The sequence below is a fragment of the Mercenaria mercenaria genome, chromosome 17 (assembly GCF_021730395.1).
Source record: "Mercenaria mercenaria strain notata chromosome 17, MADL_Memer_1, whole genome shotgun sequence".
NCBI classification, from domain to species: domain Eukaryota; kingdom Metazoa; phylum Mollusca; class Bivalvia; order Venerida; family Veneridae; genus Mercenaria; species Mercenaria mercenaria.
Genome location: NC_069377.1, coordinates 29,295,023 through 29,310,166, shown reverse-complemented (window position 1 = coordinate 29,310,166; position 15,144 = coordinate 29,295,023). Strand labels below are relative to the sequence as shown.

The window sequence follows — 15,144 nt, the reverse complement described above, 5'->3', positions numbered from 1 at the left end:
TTTTCTTTACACAAAAATTGCCGTTAGGTAACAAAGCGAATATGCCGATAATCCGGAGTTCACCGATTATTGTTCCAGTTCACGCAATGTAATCCAGCAATTAAACTGCATAGCTATTAGCTACTGCTGTTATAGGGAAGTGGTAGAGTGTCTGCCTTAGGTGTGAGAGGTCCTGGGTTCGAGTCCCAGTTAGAGCTTAACTATTTAGATTCTGCTAAAGCATAGTTTTGCTGTTAATAGACTGTTCCAGATGTTCTAAATTTTTAGCACACAGTATCATGGATCATTATTTAGCAATCCAGATCGAAGTTGAATGTTAAATCAAATGCACCCAATTAGAAAATATTGACTATATTATGTCCCTTTGATGTTTATGCTCTCCATGTTCAAGAAGAGTTACATTTCCTTGATCACAAAATTTTCGTTAACATGAAAATATTAAATGCTCATAACTCCACACTTCTGGTTAAAATATTGTCTATATTTCTGTTTTTGAAAAATATATGGACATTTGTCTTCATTTCAAAGCTTTTTAACTTCAAACCTATGATTTGAAAAACTTAGGTACTACCGGGTATCTCTACACTATGTTGGTTTTCTCATGGCGCGGCTCATATGTTAACTGTAAAAATGCTTTATATTATCCACTCAAATACTTCAAAATATGCTGCTCTTTGGTTGGTCAGTAAAAGGAATAATGTCTTGAAAGTTATTTTCTGTATGTACTATTGCTGAAACTTTAGATTATACATAAAAATATTGGGCAGGAAAGCCTGAAATGGCCAAAAACTATTGAAAAACATACCATCTGGACTAGCTGTGGTGTGATCTACTGTTGGTCCAGTATTTCTGGAAGCTGTACCATTCCTGTGCCGTAACCAGTCAAACTGATCAGTGGTATCCTGGACCCAGTCACAAGTGTCTGCCTCAAAATCACATGTTCCTAAAAGAAGATATTAATGTTTTTCTTAACTTGGTGCTGTAGTAAAAGTTTGATATTCCATCTGGACATGAATTCAAAGAGTTTTGCTTACATCTACTGGCTACTGAAGACAAATGTAACTGCAATAAATGTTTTTTTAAATTAATGAAAAAATTATTTGACTCCAAACTTGATGGAGTTTTTTTCCATAGAGTGATGTTACTGCAAAATTGTACTAATCTTTTAAAATTAAAAAATGTAAACTTACGGAATAAAGCCTGAGATTTTTTCTATAATGTAAAGTTAAATGTAAAAAATCTGTCAAACTTACTTGGTGGAGGGCATTTTTCTTGGTTCAGTGAAATGTCATCTAGTGCAATATCACCCTGCCAACTGTATCCGACAATTCCTTCAAACAGGATCTCATATGGTACCGGGCTTTTAATGGTTCTCAATCCATTTCTCCATACATTTCCTTGTGTGCGTGACCTTGACCAAATCATTGTCTGGTTCCCACCTTGTGTCTTCAGGTATACATTAAGTGTGCTGACATGGGCACCAAACATGTGGTACCAGAAGGAGAGACACTGGCCGCTGGACAGTGTGGCTGGTTGAATTCCAGAGGTGATTACAGCTCTCTCTCCCTTGTGACGTGGCGACGATGTTTCCATATAAATATAAGCTCCTGTATGAGAAAATATCATTAACCTTTAGCATGCTAGATAAATTGTCGTCTGCTGGAAATGTCGTCTGCTAAAATTGTAAAGTTCATTCAATTTGCTCCAAAATTGGAAGAAATATTGTCAGAGTAGCAAACAGTTTGGAACCTGATCAGACGCCGATTTAATCGGCGTCTGATCTGGTTCCAAGCTGTTTGCAAAGGCTGTTAAATTCGCCTGCAGCAGGCTAAGGGTTAATATATAGTCAAATCTGCATGTAAAAGCCATTTTAGGGAGAGTCAAGCAGTGATCTTTATCCATAGATCAAATGAGCTCAGTTTGTTTCACCTTTACAGCCAGGTTGTTTCTATAAACAGGTGCCCCTTCACACAGATGTTTCAGATTAAAACAGTGCTTAAATAACAACAGACTATTCCAAGACATTTAAAGGGATCATTCATAATTTAATTTGTATTCATGTATGCAGCTACTTGATATTACTAGCTTTAGATTTTATGGCTTCTTCCAATATATAAAAATTTAGTTCAGTTAAATTGACATTGCATTAGAAACATGTCCGACAGGTCATATATGTGTTTCTCAGTACAGCCAACAACCCTAACCTCTGAAATAGGATTCTAATTTTATCCCTCTTTCCCTGCCCCATACCTAACTAAACAAATACAAATAACGAAAAAAATAAGGAAAATCCTTCACTCTTCGGAGGTATCTTTCGCAATTAGTCAAAAGCGCAAACCTGCTCCAGTGGTATGGTCTCTGTCAGGTCCAGTGCCGACTGTTGGTGTACTTGTGTTGGTCCATGTCCAATCAAAATCATCTGTGGCAACTTGTCGGAAATTACAGAATCCATTCTCAAATGTGCAGTTCACAGCTAAAATCAGTTAAAGATAATTATTAAACTTGTACAATTACATAAATATTTTTTTTTTCAAAAATGCTTACTTAAATCAATCACATGCTGCCAGCAGGCTAAAGGTTAAAATTGATCTGTATAGACCTACTGACCTAACAGTTACATAGTAACAGTCTCATACATTTACAGCCTTATTCTAAAGGTTAACCCTTACCATGCTGGACACGATTGATTCTGCCTTTACGACCAGTGTAGATTGTGATCAGCCTGCACATCTGTGCAGCATCTGTACAGTCTGATCATGATCTGCACTGTTTGCTATTCAGTCAGTATCTTTTTGGTTTGCACCCTTTTTATCAGTTAATGCAGTACCGTCCAAATTGGAAGATGGACAAGTTCATTATTAAAAATATAGCAGGGTAAGGGTTAAACAAAGAAGATGACTGAAAAGTTTCTACATACTTGTATTGCTGTCTACTGTGGTAGCACCACAGTTGATGAAGGTTACGTCATCAAACGCCATATCTGACTGAGGAATGCCTGATAAAATTGATCTGCTTGGTAGGGCCTCGAATTGTATCTGTAAAAAAAATGTTTGAGTATTTACTACTTACTGTCTATGAGTTAAACAATCACTGTCCTTTACTTTAATTTTGTTTACAGTAAAGTAAGGTCCCTTCTAATGTGGCTTATAAGTAAAATAATGATCTGTAAACAAATGTTCATGTTTGTTTAGATCTAAATCAACAGAAAACAGTTCATGTCATATGGCTACTTTCAAGATTTTATAGTGGAAGATGACCCCAGGTGCCCCTCTATTTTTTTAGGCTCCTGGGTAAGAATGGCCAACTTCCCACAAGCCCGCTGTAAGGCTGGGCTCACATGACACCCCACCTCCACCCGAAGCAGAGCATGTTCTCTAACAGATCAGTGGCAAGAGTTTTGATTCCACTACTTTGACCACTAGGTCATGGATGCCCAGCAAATTTATGTATGTAGGAAATAATACCTTGTATCCAGCAGGGAGCTGTCCTATATCAACAACAGCTTTCTTCCATGAGTTGCCCTGGTTACCAGTCTTACTCCAAATATATGTCCTATCTGTTGTCTTGTTAGCATTTTGTACCCGAACTCGCATATTTCCTGAAGTAAAACACACCATTTAGAGTATAGTTTCAAATCTTTATATTGAAGCAGTGCAAATACAGAATCACTAATATAACATACCATTTAAAAAGAAAAAAAATGAATATACCACTAACATCTTTCATTATCGAACATTCAGACATTTGTAACATCTGTAGTTCCTTCATTTAAATTGACCATATTCAAACATTAATTATTAAATACTTTCCACAAAAACACTATTCATTGCAGGAATGTGTAACACTAATTAATGACATTAACCTATGTAGAAGCTATATATTTCTCTGTGAAAGGAGTGTATATTTCTTCAAAAGCTATGAACTTTTAATTGGTTACTCATTTTGTACAGTTTGCATACCTGCATTTACTCCATACATGTGATAGAAGAACTGCATCTGACAGCTGGGGCCTGTAGGTCCAAGTACAGGGGTCTCAATATGAGCCCTAGAGTAGAATGCCCCAGTAGATCCCTCTACAAGAATGTAGTGACCTGAAAACATATCCCAAAGTCAAATAATTTCACATGATGTTTTCTGTAATACAAATGTGTAAAATCCCAAGACTTATTAGCAAACCGTCCTGTCCATAAGAAAATGTTATGACTTTGATATGACAAAGCAAGAAACTTCTTCAGATTGGCATAGCCTCAAGTATTTGTAGACTTTCTCTTGGAAACTTGTGTTTAATGCTTTAAACCAATGAAATGAGCATTCTTCATCAGGATACATAATATTTTCTAGATTTACCTGTCGCTTTGTTGGTTGTATGATCCGTTCTAGGTCCTCCTGATCCTGGTGAAGATCCATTGAAGAGATGGAAGTTGTAACGTCCGGAGCTCACGTCCCTCCAACCGCACTGACCATTCTCAAATGTGCATGTGCCACACTGTGCCTCATCTGATCCATCAGTACACTGATTGACAAAGTCACACACCTGACTCTTGGGGACACACCCACCAATCTTACATGCAAAGTCAGTACCACATGGACTAGGAGTGGTAGGTGGGGCAGGAGATCCTGTCGGCAAGGGACCTTAAAAATGAAAATATGAAATGTTCTAGATTTGGAACAAAACAAAACCTTTTTCTTCTGAATAGAAAATTAGAGATTTCAATTCATAAATATCAATTCAAATGCATAACCAGTATCTTAAAAAATAAAACTATAATCATCAGACTGAATAGTCTGCCAAGTGGATTTTTGTGTAATACTACTTTTATTTTGTAACTTTTACCATTTTTACTCTTTAATGTTTAGCATTTTTTATTTATATCATTTTTTAATATCATTTCTTTATTATCAAGTAGAACATTTAGCTACCTGTTGCATATTTACATCCTGTTGTCATGGAAATATCATCTATGGCTATATCACTTTGGTAACCATTTCCTATCACACCTTCAATCACAACCTGCAGAGGAGAAAACAGAAATATGTAAAAAAAAAACAAACAAACTAAAGAAGCAAGTTCTAAATTTTAATTCCTTTCCCTAAGTAAAAAGTAGGCTTACTAAAGGATGTTAAACTCCAACAGTGTTTAAAATAAAGCAAAGGAAGGGAGATAATTAAAAAAGTAGCAATGGTTCTTATACACTACACTTTCATGTCCTTCACCTTTGTATGCAGTTTGAAAACATCCCTTCAACCCTCAGAGACTTATACTCCAGATAAATTTAATAAAGGGAGATAATTTAAAATGTAAGTAATATACCGGTAGTTATGGTTATTGTACATTTTATAGAAACAGAAAAGATGAAGGAATTTTGAGCCGACCTGGAATGGCTGAGATTCAAACATCTGGATGTCCACCCTCTCATAGAAGTCTCCAACTTGGCCTATCTTCTGCCATTTCTGTTTCAAAGGAGCTCCAACAGCATTTCTTGTGTACACATTCAGTGACCCTATGTTCTTACCCCACATATGGTAGAACATTCGGAACTAAAATAAAACAGTATGGTAAGAGATATCGTAATGTTTTATCTTAAACATAAAGAGTGACAAGAGTGTATTTTTTCATTGGAGCTCAGAATGATTTGAAAATGATCTCATTCCATATGAATCAAGGAAGAATACTTGCCAGAATCAAAACTGAGATGAGCCACATCATGAGAAAACCAACATAGTAGCTTTGCAACCAGCATGGATCCAGACCAGCTTGCGCATCTGCACAGTCTGGTCAGGATCCATGCTGTTCGCTTATGGTTTCTCCAATTGCAATAGACTTTGAAAGCGAACAGCATGGATCCTGACCAGACACAAAATTGCACATGGAAATTGCCAATAGATATTGTAGCTTCATTACCTTACATCTTTCTATATAAATTGTAATCTTGAACTAAATGCTATAACTACATGTATATAACTGCTATGTATTTTTGAAAATGCAGTTTAACTCTCAGTGTTTAACATTAGGGCCATAACCATTAAATTAGGTTGTATATTACTAGTGTAACTGGGTCCTAGATTATTAAAATTATTTTTGGGACCGGTCTGAAATTTCAAGCATCTGATTGAATGATCCTAAGTACCGTTTTGAAAAAGACCAATGAAAAAGCTTAAAATGAGACTGGTTTTTATTCTGACTTACAGTGCATGTTTGAGTAGAGCTTGTGGTTGCCTGGAATGTTCTGCTGATAAGCCTGGCTTTATCTCCCTGCTTCCTAGGTGCCGATGACTCAGTGTACAGATAGTGGCCTGAAATGCAAACACAATACTACTCCATTTCTCTCTATATAATATGTAAAACATAAAATGCAAAGAAAAAAAATGCAATCTTTTTTATTAGGTACACATTTATATTATTACTAGGTCATATGGTGAAATTCCAGCTTCTGATGGTGCATGGAGCCAGATTTTATGACTACCCTCTGGGCAGTATATCTAGCACAGGTGGGCAAATATGTAGAATCACAGCCTCACACATATCACCTGAATGGATTCATTGCATAAAAGAATTCTACACCAAATACAAGGTTTCTCACCCACAGTCATGAGGGACAAGCAATTTGAATTCAGCAGCCATAACAAAACTCTGCCCCAGGGGCCCCAAGCATAAAATCATCAAATGTGAAAAAAACTAAAAAAACATAAAATGGAAAAGAAACTGAAAAATAGGAAAAAACATCCACACAAAACTGATTATGATGCCTAAATGCATGGGTTTTTCCCATACAGATTAGAAAGTAAATTTAATGGAATGAATAAACCTGCCCTTTTAATAGTCCTTTGGTTAATGGATTCACCGGACAGGTTCCAGATTCCAGATGCGATGACAGATGACTCCCTGCATGTTTCTTTGTCTCAGAAGTCCATTCAGATAATTCCAGTTTGTCCATCAAGTATCCTTATCGGCTCCAGTCACACAGGCTAGCCTCAAAGTTACACCGTGCTGTATAGGAATCTGTAATATACAGAAAAAGAAACATTTAAAACGTGAAATTGTGTATGATTTTAATTGCGTGCACCGTGGTCATCTTTAACTTACTTCAACCAATTAAACCGTTTGTATTTACTTATGCTCAACTGTAATTGGGATATCACTTTAGGAAACATCTAAAAGTAGAAAATACTTACTACAGACGCTGCTCGATTCATCACTGTTATCACCACAATCATCACTGAAATCACATACACTCGTTTTTGGAATACATGCACCTCGCTGACAGCGGAACTGTGAACTCAGACAGGATGGTTTTACGGCTGAAAACAGAAAAAAAAGTCATTTTACTGGCAATCTCTTTTGAGAGGGAAACAATAATTGTTTGAGCTCTTATTTTAGGAAATTAAAAATCAAAGCCATTCAAATTTCTTTGCAGAGTTGTTCTTAATAAAATTCTATTTCCATAAAAGAATTATTATAATCATGTGAACATTAGATGGAACACATTAGTTTTATTGTTTGCATGTATCATGTACAGGCATGTGAATTATGGCAACTATAAATAAACTAAGATATCCGATACAAACACATAGGAAGTGATAAATTCCTTGCAAAAGAAAGAATTATGGGATAGTAACCAACAAAAGAAAAACTTACGTGGGAAGTTACAGTTGATGAGTTGGACGTCATCAACAGCAATATCGCCATTAACACTGAATGATCTGTGTCCTTGGATTACAATCTGTAAATTGAAAGTTTTGTTAAGTTAAAAGACTTTTTTTGTTCAATTTAACATCATATGATGTGGCAATGATGTGAAACAACTATTTTTCAAGTTTGAATCAAATCCCTGTAGTATTATAGTCATAACTAAGATAGAGTGAAAGTGCACCAAAACTTTAACGTGGCTGGTATAGGAATTACTTTAAAGTTTGAAGCAAATCCATCCAGAAATTACAGAGATAATATAAAAAGAGAAAGTGCATCAAAACTTCAACTAAGGTGTGAACTCGAAAAGAAGCCGATGTTGACGCCAGGTCGTGTAGGATAAGCTCTCCATATACTTTGTATAGTTGAGCTAAAAATGCGCTTATACATTAACAAAGCATGAATAATAATAAAAAAGCATTAGATAAAACCAGACAAGACAAACATATAAATTATATCTATTCAAAAAATTAATGATTTTAGAATAAAATACTGTTCTATGCTAAAATGGAAAACAATGTATTTGATAGATTTAGGATCACCCTATTAAGACTTTCTAAAATTACTCGGATTATTGAGATTAATAACAATACAGTTAAACTCACCTGGAAGGGTTTATTGATTCTACCAATATCAACTGCAGATAAGACCCATTTGTTCCCTGCAGGTTTATTAAGGTAACGGATGATTGTTGTTTTACCACTTTCTCGAATTCCAATTTGAAGATATCCTATACCTGAATAAAGATAGAAAACTTAAAATAACATTATTAGTAAATGTTGAATTGTTTACTCTGCTGTTTGGTGTAACGTCACAATGACGCAATTATACCTTATGTGGTCAAGCTTTTTACAGTGCAGGAAGAACCAATGTGCCCTTAAGTGCAATATAATGTCAGGCACTGGTGGGCACCTGGGAAAAACCACTGAATTTCTATAAGACAGCTGGACGGCTTCCTCACAAGAAAGATTCTACACCCCGAGTGAGGTTTCAACCAGCAGTAGCCTGCTAAATTTCTATAACGGACAGGTACATCATTCAATTTGGGCAATACCATTTATTATTAGAAGGGGTGTTCACTGAAAACTTACGGACTGGATAGCGAACAGTGCAGACCATGATCAGCCTGCATAGACGTGCAGGCTGACCTTGGTCTACTTGTCACAAATGCAGAATCACTTGCCGCCAGCAGTCTAAAGGTTAACTACTCAATCAGAGACAAAGTTATTACTTAATGTCAACTTTAGTTCAATATACTGTGTCACACATGCATGTTTAAAATTTAAGTTCAAGTAATGGTCCATTAAATGTAGTTTCTGAAAATGTACAGGTCAGAATAAGTTGTAAGTAACAGTTACATCCTTTTATTTTATGCTAACTAATGAAATACTGTATTCTATCAGTTAAATATTTTCATATCTCATCACTCACACTGTGAAAATATGAAATCTATATTTTCACACTGTGAGAGATATAGCTGCACCCCCTTATTACATTGTGTATGAATTTTAAATTATTTGCTTAAAACAGGATGAAAATTGTAGTCGCACTTTGTTCTTTATAGTATATTTCTCGATTCAAATCATTTTACTTTAAGAGAATTTCATAACGTTATGCAGCAAAAAATAAAATAAAATGGAACTTTATGTTGTGTGCGTCTTTATAACTTCACAGCACATCTGACGTCAGGCCTGTTTACGTGCGTCTGTTTCCCGCGCTGAGATTAAAATAGTTGCAAAATGCACACCTCAACGTAACTGAGCACAAAATAAAAAGAAAATTTGTTTGTTTTTCATGAATATGGAATATATCTCACCTCGAAGTGAGAAAATTTTCACATTTTCACTCGTGCTAATATTTGAAATTTTCTCACTTCTCAGTGAGATATATTCCATATTCACTCAAAACAAACAAATATCCTCTATTTATTTCTGGGATGACATACTCTGAGATTTTCTATTGATGACCTTATTGAGGTAATGCACCCACAGTGACAATCAGCAATTTACATATTCTCCATATGCAATTTCCACATTAGACTGTGTTTTACAGAAAGCCATCTTCACAGCCAACTTAATTTACATTCCAAATTGCATAGCAAAAGAATATAATGATAGTGGAAATTCGCCGGGTGTCATGACAGGTCCAATAGTTTAACAATCAAAAGCTCTCAAGTTAAAATATCTACATGTAAATTACCTGATCCCATCATATGGTAGTAGAACTGGACCTGGCAGGTTGAGCTGCAGGCTTGGAGTGTGGGCCCCACAGCCTCGGCTACTGTTCCAAAACTTCCTGTAGATCCACTGATGTAAACATAGTGTCCTGTCATGAAAAATAATTTCATTTAGAAATAGACATGGTGTTTGCTCACTAACTCATCTTTAGGTAGAACCAAGTTTGTCCATAAACTCCATAACAGTCAAACCTGTACTGAACAGCCAGCCAAGGGAGCAGTGCAACTTGCCTGTTCATGGAAGACAACTTGAAATCAGAAAAAAAATTAAGGAACTTAGCTGACTGGTTGCTTTAGGCAAGTGGTTGTTTAAAATCAAGTTGCTGCTAAGGTAGGTGCAACTGTATAGGAAAAGTTATCCCAATGTAGAGCTTAAAGGTGAAAAAAAAATAATGCAATTTGCATGTTTGACAGTGTAAATTAAAGGTAGTTGGAGCAAACATTCATTCATGAATTATAACAATAACATTCCTGCAAGAAGTCAAAAAGGCAGTTTTGCTGATAAAAAGAACGGGGGTTGAACAAAAAAAAAGAACTGTTGTGAAACTGTCATTTATCTAATGATTGAAAACAACAAATCTGTACACAATCCTCGATGAAAGCATAAAAGAGTTACTTTGCAGTTACATGCACACAATATTTTTTATTGCTGATATTACCTCTGCCATTGCCAAGTGTGTGATCAAAAGATGGTCCCCGGCCCATATTGGCAGTTGTTGAACCATTACTGCCTTGCATCCATTGTTGGGCACCAGCACTTGTATCAACCCAGCCACATGTGTTACTTTCAAAGTCACAATCACCTGTATGATAACACATAAAGTATATTAGCAAGAAATTTATTGGCGCAACAAGTCTCAAAATGCAGTCTTGCCATTGGTCAATTTCAAAAAATGGTATTCAAAAACAACCAATCAGATACTAGAGCTCTGAGACTGGTCTTCAAACTTCTTTTTTGTATTTTGAACCACAAATGAGCTACAACAGTTCTGGAATAACATGTTTATAAATTTCTCTACAACTGGCATTAGATATCAGCTAACAAGAGTATGCATATCCAAATCAAACTCAAAGTTCATAAATGTTAAAATACAAATGAGCCGTGCCATGAGAAAACCAACATAGTGGGTTTGCGACCAGCATGGATCCAGACCAGCCTGCGCATCGGCGCAGTCTGGTCAGGCTCCATGCTGTTCGCTTTTAAAGCCTATTGGAATTGGAGAAACTGTTAGCGAACAGCATGGATCCTGACCAGACTGCGCAGATGAGCAGGCTGGTCTGGATCCATGCTGGTCGCAAAGCCACTATGTTGGTTTTCCCATGGCACGGCTCAAATATAAACGATCTCCTTCTAAGTTTAATCATGTCTTTATCATTAAATATTAAGAACCATCCAATTCACTTCCATTTAAATACAGCCATTTCCATTTAAATATAGCATTTCCATTCAAATATGGTTGGTCATTGGCATTATTGCAACACTGGCATTTATGCATTGAATATAAACAACAAAAATTATATTCCATACCACATGTCATCTCATCCCTGTCTGTACTAGGGCAGTCCATTTTGAAGTCACAAACTTTGTTTGATGAAATTTTGGTATGGTTCTGATCTTGACAGTCAAAAGAACCATTCTTATTTACTGAAACAAATAAATAATGAATTTCTTATTCAAATGGTAAGATAAGAGATACCTGCTACAACTAAAATGGAGAAATCATGTATAATGCTGATTGAGTATTATTCTTGTTGGTTTAATTTTTGCCAATATTTGCAATCTTCCCATTCCTTCTATTATGACTTTCACTTTGTATGAACCCCAAAAGGAAAGGTGGACAAACTGCTTAATGATAACATGTCGCAGTTTTGATGACATCCACATGTAGTCAGGGAGAACCTTCCTAAGATGATGGCCCAGTTGTTCTGTGTAATGAATAGAATGGCCAGGAAGTTGATTATAATGTTTAAATAGAACAAACAAGAGCTGTCTCCATAGGATGACATATGCCCCCGATGGCACTTTGAATGAGTAGTTATGGCCGATGTTAGAGTTTAGGACCTTTGACCTACGGAGCTGGGTCTTGCGCGCGACATGTCGTCTTACTGTGCCACACATTCATGCGTAGTTATTTTAAAATCCATGCATGAATGACAAAGATATGGACCGGACACGCCCATCAATGCACTATCATGAAAAATGACCTTTAATGTCTAAGTGTGACCTTGACCTTTGAGCTACGGACCTGGGTCTTGCGCGCGACACGTCGTCTTACTGTGGTACCCATTCATGCCAAGTTATTTGAAAATCCATCCATGGATGACAAAGATATGGACCGGACACGCCCATCAATGCACTATCCTTTAATGTCTAAGTGTGACCTTGACCTTTGAGCTACGGAGCTGGGTCTTGCGCGCGACACGTCGTCTTACTGTGGTACACATTCATGCCAAGTTATTTGAAAATCCATCCATCGATGACAAAGATATGGACCGGACACGCCCATCAATGCACTGTCCTTTAATGTCTAAGTGTGACCTTGACCTTTGAGCTACGGACCTGGGTCTTGCACGCGACACGTCTTCTTACTGTGGTACACATTCATGCCAAGTTATTTGAAAATCCATCCATCGATGACAAAGATATGGACCGGACACGAAAATTGCGGACAGACTGACAGACCGACTGACTGACTGACTGACAGACGGTTCAAAAACTATATGCCTCCCTTCGGGGGCATAAAAATGTGCAATATATATTAAAACCTTGTTTACAAATGAAAAGGAAATATTATGTAAATTCAAAACATGCAAGAATATCAAATGTAGACAATATACCTAGGCTACATGGTGTCTGATCCAGCTTAAAATCATCTACTGCAATATCACCAAGGTAACTGCTACCAACGTCTGCTGCAACCAATATCTAAAATAAAAAAAAAGCTAGAACATTCAATTATGAAATATATTTTCTCAAAATAAAGAAATAATGTTAAAATTTCTGACAGCAATTAATCTTTAAATATATGTTTAATTAACTACCAGTAATCAATCAAATATCTAAAAATGGATAATACAATCAATCAATTATCTAATAACAGATATAGAGAATCTGTCATTGGTCTTCGGTTAAGATCAGAAAATCCCAACCCGAGGGCGCACCGCTCAAGTCTTAAACGAGGCTGTGCCGAGTTTAAGACTTGAGCGGTGCGCCCGAGGGTTGGGATTTCCGATCTTCACCGAACACCAATGATGGATTCTATTTCTCACTTACCACAACAGAAACAATACAAACAAGCATGAAAATATGAAACTATTTAAAACGCGGGAAATTGACGTCCGTAAGCAGAAGTGACGTCGTGACATTTCAGTGACGCACAATAACAAAGTTCTGCTTTATTTTTATCGTTTGTAGCGTAACGGTACGTTCTTATCATAAAGTAATGAATTTTAAATCGAGAAATACACTATAAAGAACGGAGAGAAAAGATAAAGGTACCCGATTTTTAATTATTTTACATAAATAATATGTATATTTAGTGCATGAAGTAGTCCGTCACAGAGTGTGGGATAACCCATGTGAGATAAGATTTTCCAGCATTTCTAAAAATAGAGATTTTTCTGTCCGATAAGTGAGAAAGTACAATCCATAAATAGATACTACAATCAATCAAACATCTATAAATAGATACTATAACCAATCAAACATCTATAAATAGATACTCAAATCAATCATACATCTATAAATAGATACTACAATCAATCGAATATCTATATATAGATACTATAACCAATCAAATATCTATAAATAGATACTATAATCAATCATATGTCTATAAATAGATACTATAATCAATCATATGTCTATAAACAGATAACACAATCAATCATACATCTATAAATAGATATTACAACCAATCAAACATGTATAAATAGACACATCAATCAATCAAAATCAATAATTAAATACAATTACTAAATCATTAATTATTCATTATCATGTTGTCATTACTGTTGCAAATGCTATATATTCATTATTTCAATGGAATCTTACATGGAAGGTTCCTGGTGTATTTCCGATATCAACATTTGCCTGTTTCCAGATACTGCCCTGATCACCGCTCATACTCCAGACCTGTGTTGTTGTTGGTGTGTTCTGTAACTGGTAACTAATGTTCAAAGAGCCCACGGAGGTGCCATGCATGAAATACCAGAATGAGAAACAATAACTCGGGTTGATCTGTATCTCCTGTGATTGTATTACAGCTTTATCTCCCTGCTTTCTTGGAGAACTGGTCTCAATGTACAGGTATGTTCCTTAAAAAGATAAGTATATATGTATGAATGTACAGGTATGTTCCTCGAGAAGATAAATATACACTGACTTCCAAGTCTTAATCATATTAGATTATGGTGGGCAAGTGAACTATCTAAGATCCCTGTAACAACTTGTATCTGTCGACTGTGTTCTCACTGCGAAGTCCGTCTTTCCCAAATGTAGAATTTCTGCCAATAGGGTCCAACAGGTATCACACCACTATAGTTACCTGCCTTAGGTAAATTTCCACTAAATGTACCTAATCTGGCGTTACGGTGAGATAACTACATATTTCTTTTTCACAGCACTTGATTTAATGATGTAATGGTTAATATAGTCAAAAACAACACTGTCCTTCCTTCTTATAAACTATCACAGAGAAGTAAATGCTCCATACCACTCTTTTTTATTCTAAAACATTAAGTCTTTATCATTGTTTTTCAAAACATGAAATATTAAGGCAAAACATTAAATATCTAAGAAGACTAAATTTTAAGACAAAATGTCTATCATTTTACCAGTAGTTGTTTGGAGTGTATGATCAACTGTTGGTCCGGTATTCGCTGATGGGGTACTGCCTCTCTTTCTTGTCCAATCAAAAACGTCGTCACTTCTCTGGATCCACCCACAGAGACTGTTCTCAAAGTCACATGTACCAACGCCTGGACATGCACCCGGATTCACTGCAATATCATCTATTGCAATGTCTCCAAGGTAACCATAGCCTCGAATCCCCTCAAATACAACCTGAAATGTTAAATTATGATACCGTTATTTTCTGTCAATTTATTAAGTTTGTAGTTTAGAAGAAAAAAAAAAAGGTAAGGGTAGACATCCCAGAACACAGAGCACCCCAAACACAGCCATAGAGCCATACATCGCAAAGTAGGCCAGCACAGAGCA

At 36.1% G+C, this 15,144-nt stretch overlaps 1 protein-coding gene across 1 annotated transcript in view; it reads right to left on the bottom strand.

Moving 5' to 3' along the window:
- Positions 1–15,144, bottom strand: part of LOC123535848 (MAM and LDL-receptor class A domain-containing protein 2-like) — a 165,256-nt gene that overhangs the window by 35,309 nt on the left and 114,803 nt on the right. The window contains exons 116-135 of the mRNA XM_053527737.1: positions 14,760–14,988; positions 13,978–14,240; positions 12,762–12,849; positions 11,452–11,568; positions 10,583–10,726; positions 9,887–10,012; positions 8,293–8,423; positions 7,637–7,721; positions 7,174–7,299; positions 6,953–7,000; positions 6,188–6,294; positions 5,374–5,538; positions 4,921–5,011; positions 4,348–4,632; positions 3,960–4,091; positions 3,465–3,598; positions 2,918–3,035; positions 2,339–2,473; positions 1,254–1,607; positions 806–943 (exon numbers count right to left, since the gene is read on the bottom strand). Of these exons, the coding sequence (XP_053383712.1) occupies positions 806–943; positions 1,254–1,607; positions 2,339–2,473; positions 2,918–3,035; positions 3,465–3,598; positions 3,960–4,091; positions 4,348–4,632; positions 4,921–5,011; positions 5,374–5,538; positions 6,188–6,294; positions 6,953–7,000; positions 7,174–7,299; positions 7,637–7,721; positions 8,293–8,423; positions 9,887–10,012; positions 10,583–10,726; positions 11,452–11,568; positions 12,762–12,849; positions 13,978–14,240; positions 14,760–14,988 (3,016 nt within the window). The remainder of the gene's footprint in view (positions 1–805; positions 944–1,253; positions 1,608–2,338; positions 2,474–2,917; positions 3,036–3,464; positions 3,599–3,959; positions 4,092–4,347; positions 4,633–4,920; positions 5,012–5,373; positions 5,539–6,187; positions 6,295–6,952; positions 7,001–7,173; positions 7,300–7,636; positions 7,722–8,292; positions 8,424–9,886; positions 10,013–10,582; positions 10,727–11,451; positions 11,569–12,761; positions 12,850–13,977; positions 14,241–14,759; positions 14,989–15,144) is intronic.